This window comes from Solanum stenotomum, chromosome 11 (assembly GCF_019186545.1).
Source record: "Solanum stenotomum isolate F172 chromosome 11, ASM1918654v1, whole genome shotgun sequence".
NCBI lineage: Eukaryota > Viridiplantae > Streptophyta > Magnoliopsida > Solanales > Solanaceae > Solanum > Solanum stenotomum.
The window spans coordinates 41,581,311-41,594,949 of record NC_064292.1 but is presented as its reverse complement, the minus strand read 5'-3'; the positions used below and the strand labels follow the sequence as shown (position 1 = coordinate 41,594,949).

Genomic DNA, 13,639 nt, shown 5'->3' with positions numbered 1-13,639 from the left:
CTTGAAAGACTCTCAAATAATTGAACGTCTCGTGTCGTCTTTCCTTTAGCCCTCTTTGAAGGAGAATGCTAAATTGATTGAACCAATTGGAAATGCAACTTGTGCAACTTCTTTTAGAACTAGAACAAGTATAGGTTCCCTTGTTCATGATTTCTTTAGGAACTATGTTGGTTGTTTCCAAACAAGCTGCTTTCACCTTTGGAGCTAACACATTGTTGTAAGTGGATATCAAAGTTTGTTTTACATTAGGCTTATCTTTCTCACTTACTCCATCAAACTGGCAAACCCCTGCATTGTTCCAAGTTTAAGCTTTAGTCCGAATTCCAATGTAAAAGGAACTTTAAGATGTTTAGTTGTATAGTTTAACTTCTATACAATGACAGAGTTTTAACACTTTCAAGTCACTTAAAACAAGTAATAGTACATAGTAATATCAAAAATGAGACAAGTTATCTGCTACATTACGTTAAAAAGATACTAACAGGATAAAGATTGTCTACACTATCCATGTATTTAAGTCACATCAGTTTATTAATAAACAAAAACATAGTTTTTTCAAGTCTTAAATTTGCTTGTATACCACAATTGATATGTCTAGGTTCTAGACAATGTCAATCCGTGTTTTAGATATTCAAAGGAATATCACATCATAAAATTAAAGAAATTGCTAGTTGCAAGATGGTCATAAAGCCATAAAGGCAAGGTACAGCTACAAAGAAAACTACTTCTCTAGTACTAATTATTGTGGGGGCACTCCCTAATAAAGACATCTAACTATTCAAGTATTTGATAATAAATTTATCAAACAACTTAATCCTGTCAATAACATAGTCATACTTCCCCAAATTGTAAGCTACTTAATGTTACAAATGGAAAAAGTAGATATGTATCTTTAAAGTTAGGACTATAAAAAGAACAATAAAGTCATGTTACCACTCAAAATTATTTTTACAAAAAGAAAGAAAAAGGCTTTGTATCACATAATACAAAGTGTATTTTTAAAAGCAAAACAAAAGAGACAATTAATTAATTAGTTGTACTAGCTAGCAAGTAATAATAATAATAATAATAATAATTAGTAGTATTGAGGAAGTAATTAAAGCTGTCCAATGTTGGTGGCAAAGGGTGGAAGTCCACTAAAATAACATAATGCTCTATTACTACTATTGATAAAAGGGGCCACCATCATCTCCACTACTTATTTTTCTTCTTTCACTATTCACAAAAACACACAAAAAAAAGTTTAATTTGGTGGGATGAATCTGAATGCTTATTGATTTGCAAAGGACCCTAACACGTGTTGCTATTTCAGAAACCTGTTAGTATCAAAAGAAAAGTAGAACAAGAAAAAGAATTGTTCTTGTTGAATAAAGGAAAGGAGGTGGATAAAAGAAGAAAAAGAGAATTCTTTATAGATCAAAGATGCCTATCAATTATTTTATTTTATTTGCATTAAAAGTCAGGCAAGGTTTGAGTGTGACAAGTGTATTTCATCATTCTAGCTTAAAGTGTATATAATTTAAACACATTTATAAATCAAAAAGTTATCAATTCTCTTTTACTCCATATGTTTCGTGATATAATTGGTAGTTCATACTTTATTGTCTTCATACTATTCATGGATTTACTTTAAGGTAGATATGGACTTTCCAAGAAGTTATATTCCTTAGATTAGTTAAAAATATTATCGAGTTCATGTCAGATTATTCAAAAATCGTAACAAGGGTTATATCTATAATAATTGAACTAGCTCTAAACTATTTCAATTGCTTCACTTAAATCATAGTGGACTTCTCTATTACTGCTATTGCATAACATCTATATCTGTATAGAGAAAGAAGTTATCAACTAAGGTGTACTTTGACCATGTGCCACTACACTTAAAGGTAGTCAAATGATTATGAAACATTGAACTTATAAGTGATCATTAACAAATTACTCTAGTCTAGATACAATGAAATTGGCCAAGGTTTATAAAGCAAGAAGAATCAATTCGCATTAGCCCCTTAATATTTTGGACCAAGAATAACATCAATTTTTATTTTATTTTATGTAGTTGACAAAAATATCATATACTATGAACTAATGGTGTTAAAAGTAGAGAAGGGTTGAAACTATCTCAGCCAATAAATATAAAAATCCTTGGAGATCTTGATGCTAGCTTTATTTTCCTCAAATGTTTTGATCCATCAGATAAAACATAAAATATACACATCCAAGATTTCCAAGAACCTTAACCATAATGCCTACCCTCTTAGCCTATCTAATAAACAACAAGATAGCAAACCATGTGCTATTCTATTACTATTCCATTATGAGTATGACACCCAACAACACATGGAGGGATCCTACAAACTACACCCTCAATTTAATTGTCTTGCTACTTTTTTGGTACGTTTCAAAAAGAGTGTCTCTTTCTATATATAGTGAGTTTTTCACTTCTAACATTCTACAATACATTTTTTGTTTAAAATCACAAGATTCAACAGTCTTCCGTTATTTCTTAAACTTTTTGTCCAATCAAACTTAGATACTTAAACTGAATCGAAGGGAGTGAAATTTATATTATATATGTCTATAGGTAAAAGTTGGAAAGGGTGATGGTGGAGTCATTAACAAAAAGCATATGATTAAATTAAGGAAAGATTAATGTGGAGCCCAAGCTAATTCAACAAAGTTTAGGAAGAGAGTTTTGAGGTGCTTTCTTTTTCTTTTCCTTTTTTGAGGTGGGGTTAAGTGCTCATGTGGACCAATTTAGTTGGTCCCATATTATATATGGATGCTAATCTACGCAAGCAATGTTGTCACACTTCCCTAATTTGATCCATGTTATCAACATGTTGTCCAATGAAAAATCAAATAAAAGGAGCAAAGCTAATTTTATGTTTTGTTTAATATTCTAAAGTATTGCATATGCATTATGACCTCAAAACTAATATTAAAAAGAAGAAAAAAAACAGGTCAAAGTGGTGTCCAACAATAGTTTGTATGCTATATTTATTACTTAGAACTATAACTTTTAGCTTAGTGACATGTCCCCACACTAAACTATTCTTTTGAGAATATTATAGAAAAACAAGAATCATGGAAACACCCTGCAATGACAAAGCCTCAAAATCCATAAACAAGATTTGCAAGTACTTTGAACACAAATTTTCTTTCAAGAATGGAGTATCCATATTCTTAGTGGAGTATGACCCAATGTTGATAGAACCCCTGACCCCAAAACCAGAAACAAAATTATTTGATATTGAGACAATTGTTGTGTTGCACTTTTTTTTTTTTCCATGAGTGATGTCCGGAGTCAATTTATTTGCATCCCGATTATTTCAATCGATGTCAATTGTTATCTTCCATCAATATACGTATAAAGTGATTTTATCAACAAAAACTTAGACAGATGGACAAATCACCTACGTACTAGCTAGCTAGTATTATTTGTTACTATCAAGATTTGGACCCTGGTCGCTAAGGTTTGCACTCACGAAATTGACCACAAAGGTACTTAGTATGACTTATTGGAAGGTTGACTATCTCTAAATTGTGCTCCTCCATTGAAGTAGGGAAGGACCACAATTGGTACAAATCCTGCACAAAAAAAACTAGCTATATATGCTCTAAAGTATTGAAAGGATGGATGGCTATCTCTTGAATTGTACTACTCTACAAATAGAGAAGGACCATATATAATCCTTCACCTAAAAAAACCTAGCTATGCCATTGGACCATTACCTCTTATGTTCATGATATTCTACTCCTTTGATTACTTAACACAAACATAAGTTGACATTTTCTTAAAAACTTAACCAAACAAGATGATGTTTTCTACAATAATGACCAATGACGAAGCTACACTTGTCCAAAGGGAGTTAATTGATACCCTTTTGTCCAAAAAACATGGGAATGGTTTACCATATGTTACTTTTTATATTCGTAATAAAAAATCTGACTCTGAGCATGACCGTATCACAAGTTGAAGCCCAAGTATTTTTCAAGGTCATTCATATCAAGAAATCTTTTGCCATCATGTTTCCCATAATCTTTCAATACTCCATCATGATAAAGTGATGGCTATCTAAGAATTTACTCATGAGATATTAAGGGGTGCCACAACAAAGAGCAGAAATACAGAGTTACGAGATGGAAGAACTCTTATCAAGATAAACCATAACATGTCACTATCAAACTCTTTCAAATATAGATAGTCAACTCTGAAATAACAAACCTCTTTCTCTTTGTTTTCTGTTAAAAAGCCAATTTTAAATATAGGACCTAGTACTGAAGCATCCCTATCAAAGTAAAGTCAGTTAAGGTATTTGTTCTTCAGCAATTAATTCATAATCAAGAATGCCATAACGCCAACAACTATAGGGTCCACTTTGCAAGTACTCCCTGTTCTGTTCCTTTTTAGTTGTCATGTTACATTTTTCGAAAGTCAATTTGACTAATTTTTAAAGTTAAATCAGATTATATTAATTCAATATTTTAAACTAAAAATTTAGATCTTCAAATGTTAATCAAAGTTCTTATTGTTTGATTTTAAAAAAAGAAAATTATGACAACCGAAAAGGAGCGAAGAAATATATAAATTAATTAAAAGGAGTCCCATCTTTCCATCAATGGTTCCCCACATTTGAAAAAATAGCAATTAGCATCAAGTACTTTTTAGGAATGATTTACCATATTAAAATGATTTTCAGGTGTGTTTGATTTAATTAATTATAATAAATCTAATCCAATAATGCCGTCTTATTTTCTTCTTTTTTATGCAAATTATAGAATTTTAGAATATTTGAGTTGGAAGGAAAAAAAAAAGTACGGCCAACTAGCATTAAAAAAAGTAAAAAAGGGACACGTGGAGGGTTGATATTTGTTTTACCTAGTAGCTTGTTCCACCAATTTTAACTTTCTCAAGATTCAAATCTTAGTACGTACCTAATTACCTATGATGAATGTTATCCACTGAAACAAAAAGTCACCAACTTTCCATTAAAAATGATTACTGTCACAATCCACCACGACCACTTAAGTAACGTAAGGGCTCGTTTAGTCGGAAACAAATTATTTTGAGATTAATTATCTTCAAATTAGTTTAGAATTGTTATTCAGATACAAATAATATTATAATTTCGAAATAAGTTATTTTACAATTTTGTCCAATCAAACATGAAATAAGTTTATCCTAAAGTTAATCCCGAAATTAATTACCTCTCTTATTCCTCATACCAAACAGATCCTTAATCTTCACTTAATACAAGTTAATTTTCATAGGATCTTTAGTTTTCTCTATCTCATATTTTCTCTATACTTGTTAATTAGTAGAGATTCGTTACCTTATTAGAATCGATAAGGTAAGATTTAGCCCCTCTTACTTATACTTAATATTGCTAGACATTTTGTCTAAGTGGTATAAAATATATATTTTTTTAAAAGAAAAGATCAAGAAGAAAAAGGGATTTAAAAAAAAGATATCAAAAAGAAAAATAAAAGATATCAAAAAAATAAATCTAGATAGAGTGAAAAGGAGAAAGTGGCCCACATCTACTTTAGGACCTTTGGATCAGTTTTGCATACACATAATAAATTGGACATGTAACTTAATAGTTAGCCAAGTACAGCTGGGTGACTCTTTAAACTAAACTTTTTGTATAGTGAGTAGTCGTAGTAACTTCCAATTTTCAATGTTTTTAACATTATCACCAATTATACAACCAGCTAATACCCTTGGAAGTTGATATTTTCTAGTTGTCACACCAAAAAAGAAATTTCAACTTCCCTAGTCACACCAATTGGGCCCCTAAACCCTAATTAACTTGTCCACATTCTATAGTCTTAATTTTGACCACTAATTACCTTAATTATCCTAATCACCAAAATATTGTTCTTCAACAACCTTTTCTAAGGATCGAAAAATATCCGAGAATAAGTGACGCACAATTTGAAACTTAGTGAATAATAAATAAAATGTCCATCTATTTTTCTCTGCTTAAATAACAAGTTCTTAATTTTTTTTTATATTAGTAATACATACACATTTGACACACAAATCAAATATTCCGCTCTTATCACTAGACCAAAGTCAAGAGACGTATTTCGTAAACTGACCATCAATCAATCACTATGCTCTCATTATATAATAAGAAATCAATCAAAACCACATATTTTGTAGAAATTATGTGTAGCAACCCTAAATAGAATTCAGACAACATGTACATGACACAACACCTAATTAAATCAAATTCAAGCATCTAATACTATTTCCACTATTTTAAAAATAAATAAATATTTTTTTTGATAATTTTTTAATTTTAACTTTTCACGTAACATTTAAGATATTTTATCCTGACATGTTAAATTCACTGTCAATATAAAATCAGACAAATAAATTAAAAATGACCATATTTTGTCCAAAAAAATAAAGTAGTTTAAAAACATGCTTCTACCATATATTTGAGTATAGATAATAGACAAAAGAGAATACGTACCATTAGCGAGATCAAGGAGGAAATCAGCTGGATTCATGGGAAAAGATGGAGAAAACCCAACCGACTCAAAATAACTCATAGCTTCATTTCCTTTTCCAAAATACAAACACCTCCCTTCCGACAAAACCAAAACCGAGTTAAACATTTGAAAAACCCGGCTCGACGGTTGGTGAACCGACGTAATTATCGTTTTCCCCTTTTTCGCTAATGACCCCAGTGTCGACACCAACCGGTAAGCCGCTGTAGCGTCTAAACCGGACGTCGGTTCATCCAGTATTAGTAAACTCGGGTTTATTAACATTTCATGAGCTATACTGACTCGCTTTCTTTCACCGCCTGAAACTCCACGAATAAAGCTGTTTCCAATGATTGTATCTTCACATTTATTGAGTCCTAACTCGGTGATTACCGAGTCAGTGACGGCTATTTTTTCGTTCCGGTTCAGGGAGTTGGGTAAACGGAGGAGTGCACAGAAGATTAAAGTTTCTCGAACCGTTAAGTGTGGGTAAAGGACGTCGTCTTGTGTAACGAACCCGGTTCGTTTTAAGACTTGTTTGGTAAGTTTCCGGTTATTCGCGAGGATTGTTCCGGTGTAGGTGTGTCCTTGGAGTCTTCCTGCAAGTGCATTTAGGAGCGTTGATTTACCACTACCTGATGGTCCAAGAACGGCTAGGATTTCACCTGGTGAAACCATGCCGGTAATTCCGTTCAAGATTGTACGTTCTTGATGAATTACAGCCGTTTGATTCTCTATATCAGATGATGTGGGCCCAGGGCTAGTTGAAAACATCTTTATTAAGTTGTTGCTTCCACCACTTGTTGATTTATTCTCAAGTTTTATCCTATAACTTATGTCCATGAACTGCAAAAATAATTCAACACCATTATTATTATTATAGACAAGTCAATTTTCTTCAAGTCAAATCAAGTTTAGTATTATTTTTTTCCACTTCACTCTCCTACTACTTGACTCTTGCACTAGATTTTTATACCGACTTGACATAGAATTTAAGAAAGTAAAGAACGTAAAAAAAATGATTATTTAGTTTCGACTTATTTGATCTGATACAAAGTTTAAGACAGTAAAGAACAATACATAAAATGATTGTTTAACGTGACACAAAATTTAAGAAAGTAAAGAAAGTACAGAAAAAATGATGGTTTACCTTAAGGGTGATAGGATAAGTAGAGGAAGACATGATAAAAGGGAAGTCTTTGTTTGTTTCTTCTTCCATTAGTGTTGTTGTTGTTGCTGCATTCATTGTTGTTGTTTCTTTGCTTGTAATAGGCATTTGTGTAGTTTCTTCTTTCTTTTTAAGAGGAAGAAGAGGGAGAAAAGGCAAAGTATTTTATAGATAGAAAGACAAAAGGAGAGAGTGAATTAGAATGGATGAAGAGGAACTAAGAGCTCAAGGGAGAAGCTCTATTTATTTGCTTCTAAGGAAGTGAATACTTGCCACGTCATACTAGGCAACCCTATGGGGGTATGCTACGTGGCACTTGGATCTTATAACCACCTGTACTTTCTTCTTTTTCTTTAGTTTATTTTACTTTTTAAAATGGGATGAGAGGGTAAGTGGAGAGGAGGGATGCTTTTTCTGTCTTATTTTAGCTGTCGTTTTAATTTTTTTTATTTTGTTTGAGCAAAAAATAAGAAATATAAAATATTTTTATTTATTAGTAGTAGATATTTTTGTAAAATTTAGCAGTCTTAAAAAACAACTTATTAATATTTAAATTTTTTAAATAAGAATTATTTTGAGATAATTTTGTATGTTAAAGTGACGGTGTACATATAATTGAGGGAGTATAAGTGGAAGTGAGAAAGGCCGCCTTTTTTAAGGCCTTATTATTTTCTCCATTTCAGTTTTATTTTTCAAAAAATAATATTTTAATTGTTTACATGATATATTTAACTTATAAAATTAAAAAAATAATTTGGTACAATTATATATCTTTAATTATTTTTTCTATCTCAATTTATGTGATGTAATTTCACTTACCAATTTATTTATTTTAAAAAAAAGAAATATCTCTAAAATTTATGATTTAAAATAAATCATAGATAGTAGTAGTTAGGTATAACTAAAGATAAAATAAATATTTAAAAGTTAAATAATTACTAAATATTGAAAAATAGTCATTCTTGGACTTTGATTAAATTAGAATAGAGAAAATTATATAATATTAAGACTACAAAAATTATTTTTTAAAATTTTGTTGAAATTTTATAGCAAATTAAAATTAGACAAATAAATTAAAACGAAAGAAAAAATATTATCATCCCAAACTTCCAAAATCTCTCTCTTTTTTCCTTTTTACATCTTCCTTAATTAAGAGAGAGAGAAAAAGATAAGTGCGTAATGAGTGATCTAAGGAAACATAATGGACGGGGGGCAATGAATGAGAAGATTTGGGTGTTGAGTGGGTTAAATAAAATAAAATAAAAAGTGAATTTCAAAAGAGAAACTAATTTACCAGTGTGAGGGAATAGTGTTAATGGCCGTTTTTTTTAATTATTTTTTATAAGAAAATAAACACAGAAGAATTTAGCAAGATTGGAGAATGGGGTGGGGAAAAGAGAGGAAAATTATAGATGATAGTTTTGATAATATATAAATTGTTATTCAAAAATATTTTATGTCTGGTAAAATATATACGATTAATGTTGAATGAGGTGTATTGATAATGTGTGCATTCAGCCATCTTTATCTCTTCGTCGAAAAATTATATTGTATACAGAGATCAAATTTTAGTTTAATGAATATATATATGGATTGACACCTCTTGACACAAGTTAAAAATTGAGAAAATTTCAAAATATCAAAGATAATAGACATAACAAGGTTCTAGCTATAGTTTCGATAATTACGCTCTATAACTATAGTTTCGTTTGCTATGGAGGCTACGATTTGTATATTTCGCTTGCCCGTCGTATATTTCACTTGTGAATATACAAATAGGGCAAGTAGATACACCTGTATTTATACATTTAGGAATGTTCAGAACCCCATTTGTATAATTCACTTGCCAACATACAAACATGGTAATTTATTCAAAAAAAATCATAAATCGTATACAAATTGCTAGGGTAAGCATATACAAATTCTGGATTTATACAATCAAAAATCAAATTATACATATTCTAGATTTATACCATCAGGAACCGGGAACCGATTTATACAAAATATGAATTTATACATTAGGAAACCGAATATTCGCGAAACTGTAGTCACAAATTAAAAATAATTGAAACTATAGCTATATTACTAGATGTTTTCCATTTCACGTAATTTTCCCTTAAAAGTTTAGTGTAGTGGTAACAGTGTTGCGAATATTCCTTAAGGTTGTCTGTTCTAGTTCTACTAGCCTCATGATTATATTGCTTACTATAACCACTGGCATTCCTTAATAACAATCATGGGTTCGCTACTATGTGCATCAGTAATATTTGTATTAGTTATCAAAGTTGAAAAGTTGAAAATTTTAAAAATAGCAAAGATAATGGACATAATAAAACTCTATAGCTATAGTTTCGATAATTGCGCTCCATAGCTGTAAGTTTGTTTGCTATGACGGTTATGGTTTATATATTTCGCTTGCAAATATACAAACAAAGTAAGTATATACAAATTCTGTTTTTATACATTTAGGAATTTTTCAGAAGTCCGTTTGTATATTTCGCTTGCCAACGTACAAACATGGCAATTTATTAAGATTTTTTCATAAATCATATACAAATGGTTAAATAAACAATTTTACTCCCTCCGTTTGCTTTTATTTGTCATTTTTGGACTTCACACGCCCATTAAAAAATTTGATATGAATATTTTATGCATACTATCTCTATTAATTGATGTTTAATATTCTCTTGAAAAATAATTTATGGAATAAGTAATTAATGTCAAAAATCAAAAATAAAATAATATCTTGAAAAATAATATTTTATTTTTTCTTAATATGTAAAAAAATGATAAATACGAGTGAAAATATTGTTTTTACTAAAAGGTATATTATTATTATATAATTTGGTCAATTGACCTACATATTTATAAATTGATATTTCTTTCGTCCCATATTAGATGGCATCTTACTAAAAATATATGTCCCATATTATTTGATCACTTACTAAATAAGGATAGAATTAATTAAAGTTTTCCTATTTTACCCCTACAATTAATATGACTTTTGAAAGTTTAAACAATTTTTAAAATTTCAAGAATTTCTTTTTAATCATCATGTAAAATAGTAAAGTTGATCAATCTATTAATAATTTCTTAATCATCATGTAAAATAAAATGTGCCAATCTAATATGGTACATAAGAAGTAGTGAGCAAATAAAAATAAACTAAGAAAATAAATACTCTCTCCGTCTGTCTTTACTTGTTAATTATACAAAAAATAACGTTCAATAATAATACTTGTCCACTTTGAAAAATTAAGAGATAATTTACCCTTTTGTGTGTATTTTATCCTTGCTATTAAATACTCCCTTCATTTCAAATTAATTGAATTGTTGAAGTGTTTCACACCCTTTAAGAAAAGAAGATTACGACATAATTTAGGCATAGCTTTCCATTTTTACCCTTATTATTTATTGGCAAATTTATGATTAAAATAACTAAACATTAATTAAAATAACTAATTCCAATACTAACTAATGAAGGGTAAAGTTGGAAGACTATTCTAAAAATACTCTTGAAGATTGAACAATTAAGTTAATTTGAAAGATGAAAAATGTCTCAACAATTCAATTAATTTGAAATGGAGGGAGTACTATTCAATACTTCCCTCCATTTCAAAATAATTGAATTGTTGAGACATTTTTTATATTTCAAATTAACTTAATTGTTCAATCTTCCAGATTACTTTTAGAATATTCTTCCATTTTTACCCTTCATTTAGATTTACTATGTGATGAGTTCAAGAAACTTTAATTGCTTTAAATTATTTTCTATGTGATGAGTTCAAGACGTTTTTGCATTATTTTGTATTGGAATTACTCCCTTCGCCCAACAATAGTTGTCCACTATACTAAAAATAGTTGTCCAACAATACTTGTCAAATTTAGAAAATCAAGAGATAATTTATCTTTTGTGACTATTTTACCATTGTTATTAAATATTATTTATCATCTAACACATTTCTCAAAGCATTTAATTTAATAAAGTCACAGAATAATATAGTAATATTACCCCTATTATTTATTGTTTCTTAAGGGATGTGCCAAGTCAATAGTGAACAACTATTGTTGGACAGAGAGAGTAGTTATTATGATTAATGTTTAGTTATTCTAAAGATTAGTTTGACAATAATTAATAAGGGTAAAAATAGAAATTAATGTCTAATTTATGTTCTAATCTTTTTTTCTTAAAGGGTATGGATATCCCAATAATTCAATTATTTTGAATGAAGGGAGTATCTAATACATTTTTCAATGTATTAAATTTAATATATTGAAAGGGTTATATAGTAATATTACCCCTGTTAATTATTATTTCTTAAGGTGTGTGCCAAGTTAATACTCCCCCTTCTCTTTTTACTTGTCAAATTTTGACTTGACACACCAATTAAAAAATTAATGATTGATATAATGAATTTAATATTATACTCCTATTAATTGCTAGAATCTTAAACATATTTACTCACTACATTTTTTTAAAACATTAATTCAATGTTAATAAACTGAGGATATAACAAAAAGAAAAAAAATGTTCTTCTTTGATTTGCCAAAAATGACAAATAAAACAAATTAATTAAAAAATATTTAATAATAATAAAAAAATAGTGAATAACTATTGTTTAAGGGAGAAAATATATTATTTATGATGAAAGGAATTCTTAATATGCATGAAGTTAAGGTAACAAAATAAAGAGAGACAGCTAGCTTTTCAGCTACCGTGGGAACTGTGATTTGTGAGTGAAAACATCAATTACTGCCATTCAGAATAGAGAGAAGTGAATTCAATTGAAAAGAAAGAGAATATTTTGTTGTTGGGATATTAATCATCCCTTTGACTAACTGCCATATAAAGTGGCCACTTATTTACCCTCCCTTTGACTTTTACTCCATTTTTTATTAAAAAATATTTCCACTCTTCAATTTTGCTTTAAAATCAAACTTCCCTTATTTTTGAACTATAATCAAATTTTCTTCTTTATTTTATGCATTATTAATTTTATTCTTGTAATACCTCTTTATATTATATATAATTTTATTTTAACCTAGATATTAATAACTTTTCTTTTAAGTTCATTAACATTATAAGTGGAATAATATTTTATGAATTTGTCAAAAAAATTAATATTATTTTTGTGATTCTTATTTCAATATAATATGCATTAAGCATGTGTATATGTACAGTGCATGTATTTTTGTCTTGCTCTACTCTCTTACTCCATACATTTCATATTTACTTGATCCTTCTTGATATGACACACCCTTAAAAATTTAATTAGAGGTATATTTTACTAAACTAACATTATTAATAATGTTTTGAAACTTTAAATTTGACTACTACTACTTTATGCAGTTATATAATACTAAGGGTAGAAATAAAAAAATATTTAAAAATTCTTTTGATTTTATAAATCGGACAAGTAAATTAAAACAACTATTTTTAGAATGAAGGCCAAGTGATATAGATGGCGGGAATATTCTCTATTATCTATATAAATAAACAAGTTTTGATTGACATTGATGGAGTATTAAGTATATTATAGTTTAAAATAATTTTAAATCTAAATAAATATAATCTTTAGAAATTTGACCTTAATTAAATTATTAAGTAGGTATTTTTCTAAATTGAAATATATTTGTATAGTTATTATTCTCTGCTATTTCACTTGTTTAAATAAATATTAGTGTTTTGATTATATTAATAAAAATGAATTTCTTATTAAACTAATTTACTTCATTATAGAACACCATTAGCTTATATACTTAATTAGTATTTCTCACTTTTTCGTTCAAAAGATAATGTTTATGCTTTTACAACAAATTAGTTACATGACTATAAAAAAATTAAAATATCATGATTTTCAAAGAAGTAAAAAAGAAGAAGTTGATAATTAAAGGACATAATAGACACTTTAAAGATTTGATTATGATGAAGTGTTTGTTAGGGGGGGGGGGGGGGGGGGGGNGGGGGGA

General features: G+C 28.9%; 1 protein-coding gene across 1 annotated transcript in view; it reads right to left on the bottom strand.

The window, feature by feature from the left end:
- Positions 1-7,843, bottom strand: part of LOC125845927 (ABC transporter G family member 25-like) — a 63,572-nt gene extending 55,729 nt beyond the window's left edge. Inside the window, exons 1-3 of the mRNA XM_049525412.1 lie at positions 7,652-7,843; positions 6,486-7,347; positions 7-288 (exon numbers count right to left, since the gene is read on the bottom strand). Coding sequence (XP_049381369.1) covers positions 7-288; positions 6,486-7,347; positions 7,652-7,777 — 1,270 coding nt within the window. The 5' untranslated portion in view covers positions 7,778-7,843. The remainder of the gene's footprint in view (positions 1-6; positions 289-6,485; positions 7,348-7,651) is intronic.
- Between the last annotated feature and the right edge of the window lie 5,796 nt (positions 7,844-13,639).